General features: G+C 38.0%; 1 protein-coding gene across 1 annotated transcript in view; it reads right to left on the reverse strand.

Moving 5' to 3' along the window:
- Positions 1-7,149: 7,149 nt before the first annotated feature.
- LOC134610868 (trichohyalin-like) overlaps positions 7,150-26,720 on the reverse strand; it is a 64,052-nt gene continuing 44,481 nt past the window's right edge. The window contains exons 21-27 of the mRNA XM_063454167.1: positions 25,657-25,880; positions 25,347-25,485; positions 25,112-25,195; positions 24,717-24,919; positions 9,387-9,471; positions 8,014-8,229; positions 7,150-7,382 (exon numbers count right to left, since the gene is read on the reverse strand). Of these exons, the coding sequence (XP_063310237.1) occupies positions 7,323-7,382; positions 8,014-8,229; positions 9,387-9,471; positions 24,717-24,919; positions 25,112-25,195; positions 25,347-25,485; positions 25,657-25,880 (1,011 nt within the window). The 3' untranslated portion in view covers positions 7,150-7,322. The remainder of the gene's footprint in view (positions 7,383-8,013; positions 8,230-9,386; positions 9,472-24,716; positions 24,920-25,111; positions 25,196-25,346; positions 25,486-25,656; positions 25,881-26,720) is intronic.

Below are 26,720 nucleotides of genomic sequence, written 5' to 3' on the forward strand. Positions count from 1 at the left end.
TGAAGCGCTTCCTACGAAGAGTTAAAGCGGCACCGTCACTCCGTACTTACCTTTTCCCAGCCGCTTTCTCTTCCGCTTTCCTACTCTCTTTCTTTTTTCATTTTTTATTTATATCTAACTAAAAAAAAACAAGACAATGTAGGGACTACTTTCTCTCATGTATTTCCTACATCTGACTTTCTTAGACGCTGGGTGGAGCTACAGTGTCAATCCAACAGCTCAGAGTACAAGAGTGACGTCAGTGACTGGTGCTTCTGCTGAAGATGGCGAAGCCAGCGAGGACATGTTCAGATGTTCAGTAGAAGTAGAACTCGCCTTTTCAAGACACCGCACCCCCAGCAGCGATGTGACCACCGGGGGTCTTTGCAAATTCTGCAAAGTCTCCAGACAGTGAGAGGGCTGCTTTAACCCCTTAAGGACACATGACATGTGTGACATGTCATGATTCCCTTTTATTCCAGAAGTTTGGTCCTTAAGGGGTTGAAACCTTTTGCTGCCGGAGACATAACTACACCTCTGACGGCAACATTAGCCTGCCTGTAACAAGAGTCCGGGCAAAATACGAGATAAACATTAACTCAATATTGCACATTTAAGAGTCATTTTAGGTAAAGTACAATATTAAAGTACCAATCATTCTCAAATGGTCAGTTGTCTGTTACAGGGTTAATCAGTAAAGTGACGCATCAAAGAGAATATCAAATTTAAGGTCAAAATAGCCAGACTAGAAAAATTCTGCTTTCAGTTTGGCTACTCTGGCATGAAATTAACTTTGAATTCTAACTAGTAAATAAACCTGTTAGTCTTGAATGGAAACAACTTAATTGACATAGCGTTGTATATCAACATTAAAAACAAGATTTATTACAGACACTAAAAAGGTAAACTCACCTGGTCCACAAACTAGCATGAAGGGTGCACTTAAACGCACCACCATCAAAATTGTACAAGGGAAGTCTTTTGCCACTCAAGGCCGTTGATTTCCACAGAACTGCCGCAGCACTGCTTCCCAATCGGACTCTCCATTGTGAGGTTATAAGGACATGGTGACATACGCAATGCATTTTAACATAAGGCTCTCTTTCTAGAGCGATCATTCTTACTTTGACCATAATTCATTATAAACTTATTTGATCAGCATTGCTTTCTAATGGTCAATGGGCAAAGAAAGGGTGAATGCTTTAGAAAAATGGCCTCACATCAAAACACGTTACATACGTCAAACTTGTGTGTTGGTGTTCATCTTTACTTCATATTTTACACAATAACCAAACATAGTGCACTATAAATGTGTTTTGTTTACATTGCAGGGAATTTATTGTAGTGTGCAATCCCTTCTTTTCTATCTGTAAATAATTATGGAGCCTGGGCAACATCAATATTTTTGTATACTTATTACTGTGTCAACTTAATCTTAGAGTTGTATTGCATTTTTATTATAGCTCGACAAGCATCTGCTGGGTGAAATTTCTACAGTTTGTTTTAATTAACCCCCTTTTTATTTATTCCTATCCTATCCTTTTTGCATCTCTCTTAATTCCCTGCAAAAGCAATGCTGGGGGGGCTTGACACAGGCTAGAGCCCAAAAAGGCTTCTGAAATTCCCTGGGTGTGATTTACACACTTTTAATTCACTAATCTGAGCACTTACCTGTGAACAGTTTTAAAGAAACACTACAAGTGCAATAATCATTAGAATGCACTGTAGTGGTTATGGTACCAGGACTGCCCTGGTGCCTCCCCAAAGTAAGTAGTCAAACTACTTGCTCGCGGTCTGATTTCTTACCTTACAAACCGGCCCGGCAAACAACTCCTTCTGCTCGTTCACACGGGTTGAATTCCACTTTTATGCAATATAATAGATGCTGCCTGCTTGAATGACTTTTCTTTAATAAATAAAAATAATGTTGCCCTTAAAGGGACACTAGTCACCAAAACTACTTTAGCTTAATTAAGCAGTTTTGGTGTATAGAACATGCCTCACTGCTCAATTCTCTGCCATTTAGGAGTGTGATTCACTTTGTTTATGACCCCTATTCACACCTCCCTGTATGAGACTTGCACATCCTTCCTAAACACTTCCTGTAAAGAGTCATCTAAAGTTTATCCTTTCTTTATTGCAAGTTCGTTTTAATTTAGATTTTCTTATCCCCTGCTATGTTAATAGCTTGCTAGTAGGGATCGACCGATATTGATTTTTTAGAGCCGATACCGATATTCTGTGAACTTTCAGGCCGATAGCCGATATAATTTGCCGATATTCTGTACATTTACCATTTTGGAAAATAAAAACAATTTCTAAAGGTAAATGCACAAAATATAAATGCCACGTGTAGTGGATGCAGTGTGTGTTTGTGTAGTGTGAGTGTTGTGGATGCAGTGTGTTTTTGTAGTGTGTGTGTGTTGTGGATGCAGTGTGTGTTTGTGTAGTGGATGCAGTGTGTATTTGTCGTTTGTGTAGTGTGCGTAAAGTGGATGCAGTGTGTGTGTAAAGTGAATACTGTATATATTAAATGCAGAGTGTGTTTGTGTAGTGTGTGTGTATGTATATAAGAAATGCAGAGTGTGTGTATTTGTGTAGTGTGTGTATAGTAAATGTAGTGTGCTTATATAATGCAGTGTGTGTATATAATGCAGTGTGTTTGTGTAGTGTGCATTATATAAACACACTACACAAATACACACTGAATTATATAAACACACTACACAAACACACTGTGTATATAATGCAGTGTTTATATAATGCAGTGCGTTTGTATAGTGTGTGTTTGTATAGTGTGTGTATATAATGCAGTGTGTTTGTGTAGTGTGCATTATATACACACACACTATACAAACACACACTGCATTATATACACACATACTATACAAACACACACTGCATTATATACACACACACACACACACTATACAAACACACACTGCATTATTACACACACACACTAAACAAACACACACTGCATTATATAAACACTGCATTATATACACGGTGTGTTTGTGTAGTGTGTGTATAATAATGGAGTGTGTGTGTAAGGGGGAATTTCTTATTAAATATTTTTTAACATTTTATATTAAATTATATATATTTTTAATATATTTAATTATTATTATTATTATTTATTTTTGTTGTCCCCCCTCCCTGCTTGTTGCTTGGCCAGGGAGGGGGGATATAGCAGTCCCTGGTGGTCCAGTGGCATTGGCTGAGCTGGGGGCGGGCAGCAAGCGTTTACTCACCTCCCAGCAGCTCCTCCAGCTCCCCAGTGTAACTCTCGCGGCCAGCGTGCCGTGTGGAGCGTTGCCATGGTAACCCGTGGCAACGCTCTGACGGCCGCGGGTCTCCACTGGGGAGCTGGAGGAGCTGCTGGGAGGTGAGTAAACGCTTGCTGCCCGCACCCCCCAGGACCGCCGGGCTTGTAATGAGCCTGGCAGTCCTGGGAGGTATTATCGGCAATATCGGTATCTCTATTGGCCGATACCGATATTGCCGAAAATACCGAATATCGGCCGATTATATCGGTAAAACCGATAATCGGTCGATCCCTACTTTCTAGACCCTTCAAGAGCCTCCAGTATGTGATTAAAATTAAATTTACAGAGCAGGAGCTAAAATTGTTTAAGGTAAAATACTTCTGATTGAAACTGAAACCAGTTTTTTTTCATGCAGGCTCTGTCAATCATAGCCAGGGGACGTGTGGCAAGGGCTGCATAAACAGAAACAAAGCGATTTAACTCCTAAATGACAGTGAATTGAGCAGTAAAACCTGAGAGGCATAATCTATACACTAAAACTGCTTCAAAAAGCTACAATTGTTTAGGTGACTATAGTGTTCCTTTAAAGTGACCACGTCATCCAGGCGACCACATTATTAATCATTTTTGGACCAATCAAACATTGTTAGTCTATATAATGAACATTTGGACCTTTATTTCTTGCCCTATTATGGTTTCTGCCTTGATGCATGTTAATGCTCATAATATCTCTCTCTTGTTATATTGTACAGCGCTACGGAATTTGCTGGCGCTATATAAATAATAAAATAATAATATTTTGATATTGACCTTGGCTTGTATTTGGCTTTGTGTAATTCTGGTATCCTGACCCGGCATGTTTCTGATCCTGAGTATTTCTGGTATCCTGCCCCTGCTTGTTATTCTGTTTATCTGTATTGCTATATTTCTGACCTTGGCTATTAATGTTAAGTCTGGCCACTCTAAGTCGCGGTAATATGTCTATCTAGTACCTCTATTTGTGGAATTCGGAATATCTAGTACCTCTATTTGTGGTACGACCCCGTCACAGCTCTCAATCAAAAACACTGCATGGCAGGAGTTAGCTCAAAAGAGCAAACGGAAACTCGAGGCAGGAGCTTCCGGGTCTCCAGAGTGGCACAGACTGGTGAGCCCTATGTAAGAAGTCAAACTGTTAGCAAATGGCTTGACTACTTACATTTGAGGGGCTCCAGTTCACCATAACCACAACAGCAGGCTGTAGTGGTTATAGTATTTGGAGTTTTTCTTTAATCCCATGCTCTCTATGTAAATAAGCAGGATAATCTGTGCTCCCTCTCTCTTACTGCTGTGATCACACTGACCGCTCTGAAGAAAGCCTGGCAGAGGGTCTCTCTAGCCTGTAGTGTGATCATTTTGGGGTTTGTGTTGGGCCTGGGTGAATTTAGTGATATTCCTAGAGCAATTTCAAGTTAAAATATAATAAACCATTATTTACAGCAACATTTGTTCAGAAAGGTGTTCTTTGGTCTGCATAAAAGAGGTAAACTCAGTATAGAGTGCAAGAGATAAACCCATAAAAAAAATAAACACTACATTCATCACTGTTAAATATAATTTAATTTTTAATAAAGTAAACATACAGAAAAAGTGAATACATATTACATAAAAATACAAAATGACATCATAATAATCCCAATGTAAAAATAATACCTGCATATAAAATATAAAAAAAAGTTTATCATCCTATCCTACTATTAGTGATATACAGCTGGAACTGTTTTTAAGCCTACATTTTCACAGTATACATCATATATTTTTAATATTCACAGTGTCATGTCATTTATTAAATTGTTACAAAATATTAAGTAAAAAAAAAACTCAGCAAAAGTTTACACATCTCAGATGTGAACACTTACAAAAAAAGTAGGTTCTAATGTTAGAAAATAGATCTACAGAATTCACTTTACAATACTAATTCATCCCACCGCATGCACCATTTAAATGTGGTTTCACATGTGATTTTCCTTCCTTCTTTTTTTTTCTCTTCACTCCCCAATCCTCAACTATTTTATAAAATAAGTATAAAAATATAGACGATATTTCAAGATCGAACATGTTGCTGTTTAGTTATGTGCCAGTCACTTTGAATTCTAATTTGTCCAAACTGGATGAATAATATTGATTGCTGTATAGCTATTCTTTCAATGAAATAAAATAATGAAAAAAAAAAAAAGCATTACATTTTACGGAAACATGACCTTACAAAACATTCCCTGGGTTTTTCCTATTATTCCCTTTTTTCGCTTTGAAGTCTCATTTTTCTATTTTGTGCTGCACATTATGTGTTTATCTATTGAGTTTACATTTCTGAAGTCTTAAAAAAAATCAGTCACTAAAAAGCCTAATTTTTATATTTAAATACTGAAAGTTATTTCCCTGTGTTTAAAATGTGAGAGTGTAAAATGATATACATATACAAAAATAAAAATCCCCGAATTTCTACATAATGTGCTACTTACGTATTACTCGTTATATAAATTCCAGGATTATATAAAATGCACTGAAAATTTTGAAATTTAGAAATGATTGATTTTGTTTTCAATATAATGAGCACAGTTTATTTCTGTCTGCTCCTCGTTTAACTAGGCACTACCTAAGTGTTTCGTTTTTTTGATACAAATGGACAAGTACAACATATTAATATACATTACAATATGACTCTCAAAGTCTGTTCATAGCATCATAGCACCACTTTTTAATCATGTACTTCTCCTTAGAGAGAATTTGACAGTGAATTCATACTGTAATTGTAATTAAAGAATAGTGGCACTGAAGCCACTTAGGCACCAACACTCGAGGACAAAGCTCTATAAAAATGTTTTTATAGAAATCTAAAATGTTAAATAAATTGTTTTGTTAACCATATATGCAAAACAATGAAATTCTTAAAAAATGACATAGAAACATAAAATGATACTGCACTGCCAATTTCAGCAAGTGCCTTAGCTGTCATCATGTAGTATATACTTACTGAAAATCTAGTTTTAAACCTCTGTAATGTCAAATAGCACAAGCTATTAAATGTCGGTAGTCATAACTAGATGGATTTACAAGGGTTGGATGATATACAGATAGGCCTGTATAAGTGCACTTTGTCATAGGCTCACTGTAACTTGGCTGATTTAAAAATGCAGTTTAACATAGAGCCACCTAATGCATCATTGAAAGAATATTCATTTTGAATACAGCTTTGCTAGGTGTTACGTTACTTTTAACTTTTATACATTATGATTTGTTTGCTGGTTTTTAAGAAGCCGGTCTTGCTTTGTTGTTTATTTTGTGGAATGTTACTATTTTTCTAAGTCCATGTATCACTGACATGTATGTAGTTAATGTAAAGTCCCGTGTTTTATTCTCGAGCGCAATACATTATTTAAAAGGTCTGTAAATTCCTTTGTATTCTATTCAGCTCTACAAAAATCCATGTGTCCAAAAAAGAAATGGAGTGTTTTTACCACCTTTACTGACCACCAGAATTGAGAGATAAATGATCATTAGTATTTTACAATTAACAATTAACAGGATGTGGAATTCTCTGCCTGAAGAAGTGGTTTTATCAGAGTCCATACAGATGTTCAAACAGCTACTAGATGCATACTTGCAAAAACAGAATATTCAAGGATATAATCTTTCAATGTAGGGTAATAACTGCTTGATCCAAGGATAAATCTGACTGCCATTCTGGGGTCAAGAAGGAATTTTGTTCCTAGCTTGTTGCAAAATTGTGCTTCAAACTGGGTTTTTTTGCCTTCTTTTGGATCAAAAGCAAAAAAACAAACATAAGAAAGGCTGAACTTGATGGACGCAAGTCTCTTTTCAGCTATGTAACAAGGTGACATTCCTACTAAAAGGAAGACTCATACACCGCTCTAATCGTGCAGAGCACACAGGGAGCACTTACATGGCATCCATGTTAAAGATACATTTTTGCTCCTGATGGAACAGTTCATAAACTGCAGTCATTTAAGACATTCTCTGGTTTGGTTGTGTTTGAGTTAGCTCAGACTGCCTTACTGTGGAGTCAGCACAGCCTTATTTCCTTATACTTCTTCCTTGGAGTGGTGTCATGCATCGGTCAGGCATTAAAGGTCTCTGAAAAGGAAACAGAAAACATTGAGGTTTTATCCCGTTGCTGTTGATACATCCTGATTCATTCACTTCTCCCCCCCATAGCATGAAAGCTATAAAGATCAGTTACACAATAGCCGGGTGCATTACATTATTCAAATGCCACAGGGTCGTCCACACCCAACTGTCATATAGACAAAAATGGCATTACATGTGAAATCAATTCTATGCACTTGATAAAATTAAACTGGCATGTGTAGAAAAGTCTGGTTTAATCACCCCCCTCTCCATATGTTTCACTTGTATCCTAAATCACCAGAGTTGAAGACGGCTATTAAATATTTTATGAAATGGTCTGTTACATTGATTCTTTGAAGCAGAAAATGGTAGTGTGGTCAGATATAATGAAATCTCTGCATACTACTCAGTTATTCGGTTTCCTTTTTTTTTTTTTTTCCCCATAAATCCTTGTATTAGAGTGTAAGGTTCATCAGCGTTTTTTTTATATTATGTTTGTTTCTAAGATACATTAAGAGGGTATTGGACACAGAGCTATATAATTTACACAGTGTCATTGCATTGCAGAATACAATAGCAGTTGTACAATATATCTGTTGGAACATTTCTTAGAAGTAATAGCTTTGCACTTAGTTACCTTCTCTATTAAGGAATTTCCCAGGTCACTTCTCAACATGCTCAGATCCTCCATGCTTGCACCGCGGTACACTCTGCGATCTGCCCGCAGCTCACGGACTCTGCCCTGCAGATTACGGAGGATCTTTAGAGCTCCAAAATCATGCTGAACAGATACTCCGTTCAGGGATGGCGTGGAGGCTGAACGGAGATGAGAAGAATTCTCTCTTCTGTCCTGCTAAAGAAAGAGAATACGATAAGTTTAACTTCTTACTTTCTTTGTAAGATGAATGAAACAAGTGAATTACCTATTATGTCTCCTATGGAGGCACAAGGCATAATCTACAGTCCTCCACTAATTTCTGCTGTAAAACAAGGTGCTTATTAATTGGGCCAGTTTGGAGATGGCAAACAAACCAAATATAGACCATAACAACATTTAGAGATAGCACTTGAGAGCTCATAGTTTTTGCAGGATTAGCAACGTATGTGTAGAAAACAAGTAACTTGTTTTAAGCCTGAATTATGTAGAGAAGAATAATTTAAAGGAAAGGGACACTCTGAGCACCATAACAATTTTATCTGAATGAAATTGTTATGGTGCGAGAAAGTCCCAGTGCTGGCTTACCTTCAGGGGTCAAACCGTTAATGAAAGGTGTAACCCCAAAGTCTTCAGCACTGCCCCATCACTATCATTTGAGTCCAAGTTTTCAATCAGGAATCCTATGACTGGGATACCAGAAGCGCCACGTCCAAGGATTCCTGTAATGAAAACTCTGAGCCAAACGGACGTGTGGGAGCAGGGCTGACAAAACGGAACAAGTGAATGTTAATTGCTCCCTAAAGATATAAGAAGTCATTTTGCCATTTTTAATGACATGCTACATAAAATAAAATACTAATTATTAAAATATTATTGACAGCATTCACACAACCAAAAGCGACATTTCAATGGTTGAGCTGATTAATTTAGAGAATTCCATAATGTAGCATTTGAACTGCCTGATGCTGAGCAATGCCCAAGATGCTCACATAAATTTAGTAAATGTTGAATTCAAATTAAAAGACTAACAAATTGGTAAACAGATTTTAAATAAGTGGTAAAATCATTTAAAATTATTAACACATGACACAGTCAGTTTTAATATTCTTGTTATCAGTTATTTCTCTGATATTTTATTGTCTATGCAGACACTATCAGTGTTGTGTAATTTATAACTCCACCAAGTGCACAATTATAAGATTGTAGGGTATGCATGATTACCAAAACAGCAAATATTAGAAGAATACACACAATACAGCTTATGAAAACAGAACACTGTAAATAAACTTGCAACTAAATCATGCACATGGTGAATTATACATCAGGTTGTAATTGAAAAGAAATTGATTTACATTTATCCCAGAGAGCCTGCAAACACCAGATCCAACTCTCTCCGTGTATCTGTGACTTTCGGAAGCTTTACTCCTGGATAAACTTCTACATAGAACAAACACATCATGTTAATATTTTTTTGGTGAAAATCCAATAGACAGTACAGTCAAGACACTCCAACAACTGGACTGAAGTAAACATTGTATGAGCCATAATGAGCTTGGAAGTACAAGATTCCAAAAAGGACTATATTCCAAGACATGTCAATTCCAATAAAGATCGCAATGAAAAGCCATTATTAATGCATTACATAGCAATATATACCTTCTAGATGAATGGCATGTTGCTGGATAGACATACCTGAAGCACTGACAGAACCACATACATGTGACACTATCACTCGATCTGGAACCTATTTTAGCTTTTGAGATACTTTGTTTTACTTTGGTCGAACAATATAAAAGATATTTTAGTTTGTGTAACATTAGAATGAGCTATGGACTTACAGAAGAACACAAACTGGAAAAGGTTAATTTTGAAAGAAAGATCCAGAGCCCGATCTTGGAATGGGCAATGTGCCCGTTTATTTTGCCTAGACATGGCAGAACCTACTGTTTACTGTTATATTAAAGACCATTGGTTTAACTTTAAGAAAAGAACAACAGACTTCATAACAATAGTGCTCTCTAATTTTATAGGAGTAGAAATTTAAAGCTTTAACACAAATACGTAAAGTAAAAGAGGTAATCAGACTTATTTCACATTTCGAAGCATCAAGGAGTTATTCGCTATATGGGGTCAGTGGTTCCTGAAGGTCAGGGTTAGAATTTGCAAAGTACTCGACCCACCCTCTTTAAATCTTATTGCCCATAGTGCCTATCCATATTACCCAAAATCCCACAGTACCTCCCTCCAAACTCTACACACTGTCGCTGTCCACACATAACCATTGCCACATGTGCTTGTATTGGGGGGAGTGGATGAAATCCAACATATTATTATCCTTTGTAGACTCGCTGTCAGCCTGAATGTAGGTGAGCAGACATTATGTCTCTTTTGCTGTCACTCTGGTGGATGGAAATGAGTGCATGTAGGCATACATGTATACAGAAGTGTAAAGGACATTGCAATATCATACTGCTTCAACCTTCCCTCCTATAATACAGTCACCACTCTGAACAAACTGAACAATGAGTGATTCCATTATATCACCAATTACACTGCTGAACCAAGTAACACTCTGCCTGTCGCTGCCAACAGCAGATATGTTGACAAGGCAATTCATGTTTTGCTAAAAAATGTTTTTTGAGAACTGTTCGGTGGTTGTTTTAACTGGTGGTAAGGTGTATATGGGTAGCAGTAAGTAAACTCTTCACACAGCATGTTCACTGTCACCAATCTAGGGGTGATTATTTGGAATAAAACGTCCAGAATGCTTTGCTAAAAAGCTTTTTCACTTAATGTACAAAACTGATACTCTTCAACAAATCTATCGAAATAAAGCAAGGTTAGTAATGAGAATTTATTTATTTTTTTTTTTTTTAAAATCACATAATCTCCTACCTGATTCCATAGCAAATATAACAGCGTTATAAAAGCACATTCTGATATTGGCAGCAGAGTTTGTAGTAATAAAATGTCAGAGTATTGAACCAGGACAATGTAAATATTCTGTATATGAAATGGCACATTCTTGAGTGCTGGACCTCCTTTTTGCTAAAATATGCCTTATATTGTGTAATACAAGACATGTTATTCCAGATGCAGAAACCAGAATAATACATATGAATAAAATAGCTTTAGGCATTGGTACACATACTGGCACAACTAAAATAGCAACGCACATTTGATAAAAAATAGTTTTCATTTTATGCTTGGTCCTCCTCAATAGCACGCAGAATTAGAACGAATGAAGGAACGCTATAATACACATGAAGCCCTTTTGGATCTGGAGTCGGCCATATTTGTGACAGTTTATAAAAGCCCAGATTTCAATTTATAATTGGGGAGCTAATTGAAAGGACAGGCACACTAAGTTAGAGCGTGCCTGCCTTCCCCTCGTTTTACAGTGAGCTGTATTACGGTTAATGAGTAGAACAGGAAACCCACATTCGCGTCAATGTGCGCTTGGCTCCAGCACACAGGCTTCTCTATGAGGCAGGGCTTGCAAATGCTGCAAGCTGGTTTTGTCACATACACGCTAAGAAAACATGCAGAAGAAAACACACTTGTATTTTCTTTGGCAGTATATCTACTAAAAAAAATGTTTCATTAATGGCGGAAATTAAGATAACAGTGGAATATAAATTTGTATTTATAAATGAAGGGGGGTCAGCATACATGGGCGCAGAATACAAACACCAGTTACAACAGATCTGCATTTATCCATTCACTGCTACTGCAATCATTAAGAGATGTTCTGCCGTAAAGAGGCAATTATCCAGAATATAGAATTAAAGAAGCTGTATATAAACAGACACACAATGGGTATAAAACAATCACCACAATGCGATACACAATGAATTTAAGGCAGGCTGATGTTTTCTGGTGTCTGTCCATTCTGTCTTTTGTTAGTTTAGTTACAGGTAAGATGAATGTTTGCTGGTTGGTGCTACTGGTGAAAAAATGGATACTACTAGTTAATAGGTAACTGCATACTAGATGATGATACTCAAATTTTAACCATTTTAGGGGTTACCTTTCTTTTAAAAACTCCACTTTGCATCTGTAGAGAGACAAACGCTTCTTAATATGAACAATCTCCCATGGATAAGATATAAAGTTACTATGTTTGAGGACTGGCATGTAGTTTACATGACATAAAGCACAGTATTGTAATAAATAAAATAACGATGTTATTATATAATCATACTATAAAGTTATAGCAGGTCAATCATTTATACGGTGATTTATAAAGTATTTAAAGGATAATACAAACATACAGTAACAGAAAACCTTACACAGGTAGAGTAGACGTGACTTGCATGTGTATTGGAATGAGAGTCGGCAGGGAAGCACAAAGTAATAATAGTCATACATAACTCGATGGCATAAAAAGTATTGGCTCGTTTTTGGCTTTATAAGGTAGTTATGGGTAATGGGAAATAGTGGGTGCATAAAATGCACAGAGGGCTGGACACTGTTTTAAATCTAAAAGATTTGTTGCTACCTTTAAAGACAAGTAGTTGCCCAACTAGCTTTGCTGGACAGATCCTATAGATGAAATTAAGGTAATGAATCATAGAAGCAATTGTGCTTTTTTTTGGAGAAAAGGACAGGCAGATAGTGTAATGCATTTAAGACATTTTAATAAAAGAATCATTAAATACAATTTAACCTATAAACCTATTTGTTTCCTCTTTGCTCTAAAATTCTTTTTTAATTTCTATTTCCTCATCACCCCTGCAGCTATGGTTTGTTCTGCTTTATCTTGATATCGTTGTTGTCTTTTGTCTCTTGTTGATAGTTCTAGAATTATTATTTCCGGTGTTCGTTCTATCTATCTATCTATATTTGTGTTAGGGGCAAAAAAAGCTATATATAGAATGATAGAAAGAAATATAGGAATAGCGTAATACAGAATGGAAAAAGTCGGTTGTTGGTAGGCCTGTAAAATAAAGAGGGTCCACCCAAAGTTAAAAAGAGAAAAAAAGAGGTTATTATTATTATTATTATTATTATTTTGATATTTATAGAGCGCCGTCAAATTCCGCAGCGCTTTACAATGGGTGGACGAACAGACATGTAGTTTTAATCAGACAAGTTGGACACACAGGAACAGAGGGGTTGAGGGCCTTGCTCAGTGAGCTTACATGCTAGAGGGAGTGGGGTAAAATGACACAAAAGGTAAGGATAGTATTAGACTAGTGACAGTTGCAGAAGAGGAACCAGTTAGGAGCTATTAACAGTTCAATTGATACGCTTTTATGAAGAAGTGGGTTTTTAACGATTTTTTGAAGGAGTGGAGACTGGGTGAGCATCTAACGGAGGAGGGAAGCGAGTTCCACAGGAACGGTGCAGCCCTCGAGAAATCTTGAAGGCGAGCATCAGAAGTGGGAGTACGGACAGAAGATAGACGTAAGTCTTCAGCAGATCGTAAGGGCCTAGACGGGACATACTTGTGTATAAGGGAGGATAGATAGGTGGGAGCAGCATTGGGAGTGGTGGGAGGGCCATGCAAATCGCTAGAACAAGAACGGTGTGGAGCAAGGTAAGGAGTCCTTTTAAGTAGGGTAAACAACTACAGGCAAAAGCCTTAATATATATATATATATTTATTTTTTTTCAGTCCTATTGTGTCAATATGTTTGTGGTAGACTGCATTTGTTGATTGCTATACCTTAACAAAAGCACATGTTCTGTACTTTTGTTAAATTGCTACAATAGTAGTGTACAGCTACACAAGTCATCAAACTAACTTTTGACAGGTGCCCCGCCCCTTTTTAGTAAACCACGCCCACTGCGCAATATAACCCCGCCCATTGCGCATTGTTGTGTGATCCGCCCCTTTTTTGACAAAACCACGCCCATGACACCTTATGGGCCCCGCCCCTAATACATTTTTATTTTGTCAGGTGCCCCACCCCTATTTATTAAACCACGCCTGTTGCGCAATATGACCCGCCCATTGCGCGACGATGTGTGTACCGCCCCTTCTTTACTAAACCATGGCACTAAACCACAACCATGGCACATTACGTCCCCAGTGCTATTTTTGACGTAGTAACGGCCATTTTTATGAGTCCACACACACGGCGTGTTATGACCACGCCCATGATCTTTATTACATATTAGCGAACATTTTAATGAAGCCACATCACGGGGTGTTATAGACACGATACAATGTTCATAGAGTGTGCCACCATATGGTTGTATGAGGTATTACATTCTTTGATTGGATTTTTTACATTTATTTTTAATTTCATTTAGAGGAAGGATATTGCTGAGTAAAGGGATTGTGTCTGGGCATGTTTTTGAAAGATGTGTCTGGGATCTTTTTTAAAGTATAGAACAAACACAGAGGACAGATTTATATAAATCGGAGAAATAAATAAATGCCAAATTAACTCATATAGCAATGTTTATTAGACAAAAAAAAAGTCAATGCAATATTCACAGGAAAAACAATAATACAATATCCGCAGGAAAAGCTATAATACAATATATGTAGGAAAAGCAATAATCATCAAATGTATTAGTCAGAAAAGCAAGGAATAAACATCACAAATTCAACCAATCAGCAGGATGCTTTAGTATACGTGGGCGCTTCTTAGGTAGCAAATAGCCGTGAGATGTAGTTAATCCCGGGGTGCTAAAAGAAATATTTGGTAACGATTGTCTCTTTTGAAAATGGGGTGTTATGTCCCGAGTCTCACTTGGAAGGCTCTGCAATTTCAATCGTTCCAAATAGTCTCTATTTGATGTGTTGCCCACAACTGTAGATGGTATGTTCAGGTCAGCCATAGCCTGAAGAAAAGTATCCCAGCCCAGAGGTAATTTACGTACCGTAACATTGTGACTCTGGGTAACACTACGTACCAAATCGAGTATGCTGGATCCCGGTACAACAGTGTTTTTATAAACAAATTCACCCTTATCATTCCAAGCGGTAATGTGCTTAAATTGAGACATTCTACTCAACAACAATTCAGCATTTTTTTTATAGCGGACATTTACATTATTAACAACTTCATGAAATACAGCGTCTGAAACATCAGAGACTCCAGCAGCATGAGGATGTGCTACAGGGGTGTTTGGTACTGAGGATTCTCCAGGAGGTAAGAAAAGTGTCAAGCCCAACTTTTCGCTTTCACTCTGTTTAGCACGTACCAAGTATTTATGCAATATAGTGGTATACCTCTTTATCTTCTCATCATCCGACACACCTCTATTTTGAAGAATAGACATAATCTCATTATCTAGGTTCTGAGTGACAGACTCACGAGAGGCCTCAGAGCTCTGAGTGGTTCGCTGTATTAGGTCTAACTCTTGTTTAGACACTAAGTACTTTTTCTCAGCATGGGCCATTAACGGTTAGTCAAAAGACCGGTCAGCAGAGGTATAGCAAATCCCAACAGAGAGCCAATAAATCCTCCAGACTGTTTAACCAACTGCTTCTTCTTACTAAAAGACACCTTTTTGTTGCTCAGTGCTTTTATATTTTTTCGCCACTTTTTTAGCTTTTCTACTTGTTGTTGTGATAAAGGTATCTTACCTTTAAGGGTATTAAGAGCAATTTCACATATAGCCGTGACTAAATCATGAGATGCGGAGCATAAAATATCTTTTTTCTGTGATGGCGAGGCACTTATTAGACTTTGTAAAGCCAACCAATTGCGACGTATACGCATAGACATCCTTACAGGCTCTGAGATTCGGCAGGGAATGACCTGTTAATGGTATGTTATCGGCTTTTAGAGGGCTGTTTGTTATAAGTATATGCCGAGGGAAGGTCGGGTGGGAAGAGACCAGTTCTTAAGCGGTACTCTTCGAGGGTTGTAGATCTTAAATCTACAAGTAGATAACCATAAGATTTGCGTGTGGCATCTTCAAAAGCATCTAGAAAAAATTGTGATTTACCGGGGTACATTTGGCGGGCCAGAGTAGTGATTTGCAGTTTATCTCTTGGGTTCTTAAAAAGTACCATATATTTAGTGTTTAAAGCTATAGTACGACTTTTTTTACCTTGACAAAACACATTCTGCACCAGATACATAATACTCAGATTTCTGTGGTGCACATACTTGAGTAGTGTACAGCTACACAAGTCATCAAACTAACTTTTGACAGGTGCCCCGCCCCTTTTTAGTAAACCACGCCCACTGCGCAATATAACCCCGCCCATTGCACATTGTTGTGTGATCCGCCCCTTTTTTGACAAAACCACGCCCATGACACCTTATGGGCCCCGCCCCTAATACATTTTTATTTTGTCAGGTGCCCCACCCCTATTTATTAAACCACGCCTGTTGCGCAATATGACCCGCCCATTGCGCGACGATGTGTGTACCGCCCCTTCTTTACTAAACCATGGCACTAAACCACAACCATGGCACATTACGTCCCCAGTGCTATTTTTGACGTAGTAACGGCCATTTTTATGAGTCCACACACACGGCGTGTTATGACCACGCCCATGATCTTTATTACATATTAGCGAACATTTTAATGAAGCCACATCACGGGGTGTTATAGACACGATACAATGTTCATAGAGTGTGCCACCATATGGTTGTATGAGGTATTACATTCTTTGATTGGATTTTTTACATTTATTTTTAATTTCATTTAGAGGAAGGATATTGCTGAGTAAAGGGATTGTGTCTGGGCATGTTTTTGAAAGATGTGTCTGGGATCTTTTTTAAAGTATAGAACAAACACAGAGGACAGATTTATATAAATCGGAGAAATAAATAAATGCCAAATTAACTCATATAGCAATGTTTATTAGACAAAAAAAAAGTCAATGCAATATTCACAGGAAAAACAATAATACAATATCCGCAGGAAAAGCTATAATACAATATATGTAGGAAAAGCAATAATCATCAAATGTATTAGTCAGAAAAGCAAGGAATAAACATCACAAATTCAACCAATCAGCAGGATGCTTTAGTATACGTGGGCGCTTCTTAGGTAGCAAATAGCCGTGAGATGTAGTTAATCCCGGGGTGCTAAAAGAAATATTTGGTAACGATTGTCTCTTTTGAAAATGGGGTGTTATGTCCCGAGTCTCACTTGGAAGGCTCTGCAATTTCAATCGTTCCAAATATTGCTGAGTAAAGGGGATGTGTCTGGGCATGTTTTTGAAAGATGTGTCTGGGATATTTTTTGAATGCATAGAACAAACACAGAGGACAGATTTATATAAATCGGAGAAATAAATAAATGCCAAATTAACTTATGTAACAATATTACTAGACACGTGTGGCAATGCAATCAGATCTAAAACCAAAAGTGTTTAGATGAGCAATGACAGACAGATGGCATTTACAACCAAGACAGGGGTTCCCAGGATGACAGCCGTAACAGAATCAACAACTTAAATGTTTTCCTTAAACACATGGGACAGTATGACTATTGACAGACAGCCGGCATTTACAACCCAGGGGTGGGGTCTCATGGTGACAGCTGTAACAAGATAACCAACTGAATAGTATTCTTTAATCATGATGCCCAACAGCAATAATATATCAGCATTAAAATCAATATATTACACACCAAGAGAATCAGGTAGCTACAGCGGTATTGATAAATTCTATAACTCAATTAAAAAACATAACATAAAAAGAACAGTTGTTAAAGAATGGTTGGCAGATCAGGACACTTACACGTTACACAGGCCAGCAAGACGACGATTTGAACGCAATAAGATTTGCGTCTCTAATATTGACGAACAATGGCAAGCTGATCTTGTCTCAATGATTGACTTTGCTAAGCAAAATGATGGTATAAAATATATACTGACCGTCATAGATGTGCTGTCAAAATATGCATGGGCTGTGGCTTTGAAGAATAAATCAGGAAAAAACGTTGCTGCTGCTTTTCAGAATATTTTCAGGTCGGGACGTTTACCTCAAAAGTTGCAAACAGACAAAGGCAAAGAATTCCTGAACAAGAGTGTAAAAACAGTCCTAAAAAAATGTGAGGTTATACACTTTACAACCAATAATATGGTGAAGGCCGCTATTGTCGAGCGTTTTAACAGAACATTGAAAACTAAAATGTGGCGCTATTTTACAGCACGCAATACATACCGCTATGTAGATGTTCTGGATGATCTGATATATAGCTACAACCACACAGTACACAGAACAATACGGTGCGCTCCTGCAGCGGTGACGCAGAAAAACACACGCACGGTGTGGAAAAACATTTACGGGGAGTATTTCAATCATAAAAGGATTAAACCAGCGCTGAAAATTGGAGACCAAGTCAGGATATCAAAGTATAAAGACATTTTCAGTAAAGGGTATGAGCAGACCTTCACTGATGAAATATTTGTAGTGGACTCATTAAATACCAAAGGTATAAAACCACTCTATATGTTAAAAGATTGTAACGGCGATTTAATTGAGGGATCATTCTACGCTGAAGAAATACAGAAAATACCTCCAAATCACAATCGTATTTACAGAATTGAAAAAGTTTTAAGACAGAAGAGCGACAAAGGTAAAATATTGTACTACGTTAAATGGTTAGGTTACCCAGCGTCATTCAATAGTTGGATTGACAAAAAGCAGTTAACCACCCTCTAAACAACAACACGACTATGGAGGACACAGCATTTTACGTAACACTGCCTAGTAACGCATCGCACGAAATATACCCTCAAAACGAAATATCCAATTATACGACAAAACTATCCAAGCCGATTATCTTAAAAGGTGAATGGGAAGTTGGTTTAACAGAAATACAATATCCCCATACATGGAACACTTTTGAAACCGCTGAAGGATACATATATGTTGGTTTAGCCGGCGGACCCCTAAAACAGCTGAACGTAAAATCAGGGTATTATGATGATGTTCAGAAGCTGGTTCGGAATATTAACAAGATTATTGCCGCGAATAATGATCTGCCGGTGGATATTAAACTGGAATATGACGTTTTGGAGCGCTATGTACATGTTGTCGGCCGTGATACATTTATAGCCAGCGACAAATTGACTCATATACTTGGAATTGACTCTAATCATTTTGATAGAACTATTTCAGGAACTATTTGTGCAGATATAAAAAGCAGTTTTTATACCCTGTTTGTATACACAGATATAATAGAGCATCAGCGGGTGGGTGATAGCTTTGTACCGCTGTTACGGTCCGTTGAAATTACAGGTAATAACAATGAGATTATAACTCAGAAGTACATCAAACCGGATTACTTACCAGTAAGTAAGCATCATTTCGATACTATCACAATAGAGATAAAGAACGACCAAAATAGAAACGTCTCATTCAAGTACGGAAAGTCTATCGTTAAGCTTCACTTTCGCCCCCGTCGCAGCGTCTACTACTAGCAAAACAAACATGGTTGCTGTTAAAATCTATGGCGAACCACACATTTACAGTAATTATTATAAGACACAGGCTGGTCAGGGACTGCCGGGATTTCATGGTAGTACGTATATGTACGGTCGTGGTTTAGGGGGCATATTTAGAAGCTTATTCCGGAGAGCCGTACCATTGTTCAGGCGCGGTTTAGAATTGGTGAAACCACACGTGAAAACAGCGGCTAGGAACATTGCAAAGGATGTTGTGGGTAGAGTTTCAACGGCTGCGATGAATAAAATAGTGGGTGAACCCCAGGACGGCTCTGGTTTAGTATACATAGGTACAAATAATCCTAAAAGGAAACGGAAACGATCAGGAGTATTTCCTGCAAGTACAACGTACACCCGCAACAAAAAGGCTTGCACTCCTGCTAGAAAGAAGAGAAGAGTATCACGAAGGAACGCTAACAACATATTTTGAACAGCTGACATGTCGTTTATCCATACTGCATCCGTAGAATGCGCCAAATCAGAACTGGATCTTTTTGAAATAAAGCCTACTCAGACCAGCATAGAAAAAAGCCTGTATGTGGAAGTACAACCGTTGGCCGCCATTTCGGAAACTTCACCACTCGAATTCTACATAGCAGGAAGCGGTGAACATTATTTCGATTTGAATAACACGCTACCAGTCTATACCCTTACGTCAACAAAACAAAATTATATCCCACGGGTCACCCGGTAATCGTTTATGATAATTTTCAGCCTTTTGAACACTATTTTGGCCTTGCTAAAGTAACAGTGTACCCACCCCGAGGTTTATTTTTCCCTGTTCTACCGGTTAAAATGAATGGCAAACTTATGTTCCCATTATGTCGCACATGCACAGCCAATAACCAAACAACACATTGTGAACATAATGAGGAGGAACGATCTTTGACAGGTACTTGGTGCACTATTGAAATACAACAAGCCCTGATTAAGGGCTACAGGTTGGGAAAAATCTTTGAGATTTGGCACTTTCCTTACTCTTCCGATACGTTATTTGAAAAGTATATAAAGGTGCACCTTAGGGATAAACAGGAATCCTCAGGTTACCCTGAATGGTGTACGACTGATGAAAAAAGACGCCAATACATCGATGCTTATTACGCTAAAGAGGGTATTTTGTTAAGACCAGAGAAAATAGAAGTAAACCCTGCAAAAAGACAGATTGCCAAATTGTTTCTTAATTCTTTATGGGGCAAATTTGGTCAGAAACCTAATTTGCAAACCACAAGTCTTGTATCTGATCCTGACAAGCTTTTTGGGTATGTATTTTTACCTGAATATGAGGTGTCTTCTCTGTCATTCATAAATGATGACACAGCCATGCTCAGTTGGAAGTACGCCCAGGGCTGTCACAGTCCGTCTCGCAATACCAATATATTTATTGCATGTTTTACCACCGCCTATGCACGACTTGAACTGTATAATGTTTTAGACCGTCTTAATGAGAGATGTCTCTACCACGACACTGACTCTGTTATTTTTGTTAGTACAGCGGGTGACTGGAATCCACCTCTAGGGGACTATCTAGGCGAGCTGACTAGTGAAATACCCTGTGACACACACATTACAGAGTTTGTATCTGCAGGGCCCAAGACTTATGGTTACAAACTATCGACGGATAAAACATCTCTAAAGGTGAAAGGCATAACGCTTCATGCCAGTAATGCCCAGTTGATTAACTTTGACAGTTTAAAAGACCTGGTGTTGGACTACCCCTTGCACTCAGACCCTGATGAACAGAAAAGAATAGTGGTACGACAGACCTCAATTGTCAGAAATAAACTCCTTTGGCAGATAGAGACGCGACCACTACAGAAAACACAAAAGTGTGTTTATACAAAAAGATATTTGGTCGACAACTTTACCACTCTCCCATTTGGTTACTAACCATTCACCATGGACACTCGTTTACAACATCCTTTTTCATGCATATTGGCCGGCCCTTCTAATTCAGGGAAAAGTTATTTTGTCAAACAGGTTTTACAGAATGCTACCACATTAATGTCGCACACTCCTGATAACATTGTTTGGTTTTATGCCTGCTGGCAAGTGCTTTATGATGAATTATTACTCACAACCCCAAATATTCGTTTTATAGAGGGTTTACCCACAACATTTAATGACGATAATTTGTTTCCCCCTAACAGAGTAAATTTGACTATTGTTGATGACTTAATGGAGGCTGCTAGTGAGAGTTCAGAAATTGAGAAAGCATTTACCAAGTATGTGCACCACAGAAATCTGAGTATTATGTATCTGGTGCAGAATGTGTTTTGTCAAGGTAAAAAAAGTCGTACTATAGCTTTAAACACTAAATATATGGTACTTTTTAAGAACCCAAGAGATAAACTGCAAATCACTACTCTGGCCCGCCAAATGTACCCCGGTAAATCACAATTTTTTCTAGATGCTTTTGAAGATGCCACACGCAAATCTTATGGTTATCTACTTGTAGATTTAAGATCTACAACCCTCGAAGAGTACCGCTTAAGAACTGGTCTCTTCCCACCCGACCTTCCCTCGGCATATACTTATAACAAACAGCCCTCTAAAAGCCGATAACATACCATTAACAGGTCATTCCCTGCCGAATCTCAGAGCCTGTAAGGATGTCTATGCGTATACGTCGCAATTGGTTGGCTTTACAAAGTCTAATAAGTGCCTCGCCATCACAGAAAAAAGATATTTTATGCTCCGCATCTCATGATTTAGTCACGGCTATATGTGAAATTGCTCTTAATACCCTTAAAGGTAAGATACCTTTATCACAACAACAAGTAGAAAAGCTAAAAAAGTGGCGAAAAAATATAAAAGCACTGAGCAACAAAAAGGTGTCTTTTAGTAAGAAGAAGCAGTTGGTTAAACAGTCTGGAGGATTTATTGGCTCTCTGTTGGGATTTGCTATACCTCTGCTGACCGGTCTTTTGACTAACCGTTAATGGCCCATGCTGAGAAAAAGTACTTAGTGTCTAAACAAGAGTTAGACCTAATACAGCGAACCACTCAGAGCTCTGAGGCCTCTCGTGAGTCTGTCACTCAGAACCTAGATAATGAGATTATGTCTATTCTTCAAAATAGAGGTGTGTCGGATGATGAGAAGATAAAGAGGTATACCACTATATTGCATAAATACTTGGTACGTGCTAAACAGAGTGAAAGCGAAAAGTTGGGCTTGACACTTTTCTTACCTCCTGGAGAATCCTCAGTACCAAACACCCCTGTAGCACATCCTCATGCTGCTGGAGTCTCTGATGTTTCAGACGCTGTATTTCATGAAGTTGTTAATAATGTAAATGTCCGCTATAAAAAAAATGCTGAATTGTTGTTGAGTAGAATGTCTCAATTTAAGCACATTACCGCTTGGAATGATAAGGGTGAATTTGTTTATAAAAACACTGTTGTACCGGGATCCAGCATACTCGATTTGGTACGTAGTGTTACCCAGAGTCACAATGTTACGGTACGTAAATTACCTCTGGGCTGGGATACTTTTCTTCAGGCTATGGCTGACCTGAACATACCATCTACAGTTGTGGGCAACACATCAAATAGAGACTATTTGGAACGATTGAAATTGCAGAGCCTTCCAAGTGAGACTCGGGACATAACACCCCATTTTCAAAAGAGACAATCGTTACCAAATATTTCTTTTAGCACCCCGGGATTAACTACATCTCACGGCTATTTGCTACCTAAGAAGCGCCCACGTATACTAAAGCATCCTGCTGATTGGTTGAATTTGTGATGTTTATTCCTTGCTTTTCTGACTAATACATTTGATGATTATTGCTTTTCCTACATATATTGTATTATAGCTTTTCCTGCGGATATTGTATTATTGTTTTTCCTGTGAATATTGCATTGACTTTTTTTTTGTCTAATAAACATTGCTATATGAGTTAATTTGGCATTTATTTATTTCTCCGATTTATATAAATCTGTCCTCTGTGTTTGTTCTATACTTTAAAAAAGATCCCAGACACATCTTTCAAAAACATGCCCAGACACAATCCCTTTACTCAGCAATATCCTTCCTCTAAATGAAATTAAAAATAAATGTAAAAAATCCAATCAAAGAATGTAATACCTCATACAACCATATGGTGGCACACTCTATGAACATTGTATCGTGTCTATAACACCCCGTGATGTGGCTTCATTAAAATGTTCGCTAATATGTAATAAAGATCATGGGCGTGGTCATAACACGCCGTGTGTGTGGACTCATAAAAATGGCCGTTACTACGTCAAAAATAGCACTGGGGACGTAATGTGCCATGGTTGTGGTTTAGTGCCATGGTTTAGTAAAGAAGGGGCGGTACACACATCGTCGCGCAATGGGCGGGTCATATTGCGCAACAGGCGTGGTTTAATAAATAGGGGTGGGGCACCTGACAAAATAAAAATGTATTAGGGGCGGGGCCCATAAGGTGTCATGGGCGTGGTTTTGTCAAAAAAGGGGCGGATCACACAACAATGCGCAATGGGCGGGGTTATATTGCGCAGTGGGCGTGGTTTACTAAAAAGGGGCGGGGCACCTGTCAAAAGTTAGTTTGATGACTTGTGTAGCTGTACACTACTTACAATGTATCTCACATTTTCTGATTGTCCTCTTCTCCATCAGTTTGAGAGATGGAGGGGATAAAAGCAAAACAGGAAAAAGAAGGCAGCAGAATCGTAAATATCAAGATCCTAATATAAACAATAACCAGATAACTATACATACAACTAAAACATGTCCATATTAAATGTACTTGGCAATCACCACAAATGTAATCCTTATGTAGACTACCTGGGGCATGGAGCAGTAGTGAATCTAGGATATGGGGATGTTTATAAACCGCTGTGTTCCATAACAATCTAAGACAGTCAGCTTTAACGTTTCAGAAAAAACTTCAATTCCATGTGCTCTGGTATAGTCTGCTCATAAATAACAATTCAGTTGCAGAGGTATGTTTCACACTGCACAGAATTCTTAGAGGCTGACGAATGCTGACCAGGGCTATTCAGATTTCCCTTTACTAATATAAACAATAGTTTTACTCTACTTTTCTAAGGAAAAAGACAGTACGAAAATATGTGTGTAATACAATGAGTAATAAGAGCAAGATGGATTTAAGGGGGAAAAAACTAAACAATTTGATGACATCCAAGTCCCAATGTATAGGCCACAAAGGAATGAAAGTGCTATTAGTTTGTAACTCTAGCTGGACATTTTTTATAGTCGTTTAATACACTTACACACTTAGAAAATAATCTAGTTGCTCAGCAATGAACTAGCACAATGAACAATTACATATTTACGCACTTTTCCAGTTCTACATTCAGCTCCTCTTCAAATTTCTGAGCCAGTTTTGTTGCGGTCTCTTCTTTCCATTTGGCCATGTTCCTCTGGATGGCTCGCAGTTCATTATCTTTCTCTCGAAGCTGCTGACGCAAAGATTGACCATCAGGTCCATTGCTCCCCCTCAGTTGGTCCCTCTGCATGTTTGTGATCTCCTCAATATGTTCCTGTCATAAAACACAAGGGAAATAATTATGCAAAATCTGACAAGAATGTTGAGGTTTTTGCACAAAAGTACTAATGTACATATATCTTTAAAGCTATGAGTACCAAAGGATTTTATCAAGTCATCCTACAATCACTTGATACTGTGACCAATAATATAAGGGAACATAAAATAGCAGCTGCACAAGGATTACCTGTATGAGCCTCTCTTTTAACAAACTTAGAGCTTTTTCCTTGTCCATCTGCAACTGTTCTTTCAGCTGCTGCAACTCTCGTTCCTGAGCAAGAGATAGAAAATGATACGGCATTTATTAATCCAGACATATACAGTATATTTAAATTGTTCATAATGACTATATTCCCCTGACCTGTTACACTATTCTTTGCTCCCAGTAAACATGGGGCTTAATGCAAACTTTCTCATCTCACCTTCTCTCTCTGCACATGAATGACTGTCCGTTTTTGAGCCTCTACTTCCTGTTGCAGTTCATGAATGAACTGGTTGTTCTCCTCATTCACTCCATGCAGCATTTGTAATGCTTGGTTGGTAGAGAGGCAAGACTGGCTTCTGAAAATGAGGGTTAGAGTGTACAGTAACAGTATCATAATACGTCTGCCCAGTCATTTACTTTTAATGTCTTCCTAGCTATTATAATACGATTATGAAGGGTAATGACTACTGCTATCTTAAATGACAATTGTAAGACATAGTAATAGAGCTGAAGTGAGTTACCCATACCTGCTGCGTGAAGGGCTTTGGGTTCTGGGTCTCCCTGTAGTATTCATGATATGCTCGCATTCTGCTGTAATATCCCTGGCCAGTGCTCTCTCAGCTCGCTCCGTCTGGGCCAGAGCCTCTCTCTCTCTGAAGACCGCCTCGTTCTTCTCAGCCCGCAGAACATGCTGTTCTTCCTCCATCTGCTGGAGCCTGATCTTTAGCCGCTCCAAATCTCGATCTCTGTCCTACACAATCAGTCACAATGTAACTCAGTATTACACTGCACAGATCATACTTGATGACATATCTACTTACACTTTTTCAGGCAATCTAATGCATACTTTAAAAAAAAAAAAAAAAAATACAAAAATATTTACGAGATGTAAAGTAGAGAGTGTTACCGTTTCCCTGACACACACACACACACATATATATCTTCTTTTTCCCGCAGAAGCAGACTGTCTACATGTGGCTCCTCTGGTGGTGGAAAATATGATGTCATGGTAACGTTAACACTTTTCTATACATACTACAAATAACTTTTTCCTAATACTGTACAAAGTCTATATACTTTCTTTGGTAGCTAGATAAGCTCTATGCCAGTCCTGGCTTGGGACAAGGATCCAATAAGAAAAGGATTCTGATTGTTAATGTACTATATATAATACATTGTTTTATTGGATAACAATATAATAAAATGATCCCTTTCAGTTACATGACACTATGAATGCATGAGACGAACCCACCTCTTTCTGTCAATCATCCAATTATTAAACTTTATATTGTGTTTATGTAATTGATGTGAAATAATGTCACAAATGCCTTGTGTCCATAATGTTCTTTATTTTGTGGAAGCCTAAATAAATAGAGATAATAAGTAGGCATCCCAGACCTTTATTTTTTTTTTTTTTTTACTGCTGAATATAGTGGATTCTTGTTCCAGAATTTCTGTATCATGTTGCAGAGTTATCAGTTATGATTGCCTACCATATATGTTATACACTGAAATCAAAGACTGTGTACAAGAAAAGCTGTTCCTACATGGTTCATAAATGTGAATAGATTTAAATTAAAGTAACAGTCCG

This window comes from Pelobates fuscus, chromosome 5 (assembly GCF_036172605.1).
Source record: "Pelobates fuscus isolate aPelFus1 chromosome 5, aPelFus1.pri, whole genome shotgun sequence".
Taxonomy (NCBI): domain Eukaryota; kingdom Metazoa; phylum Chordata; class Amphibia; order Anura; family Pelobatidae; genus Pelobates; species Pelobates fuscus.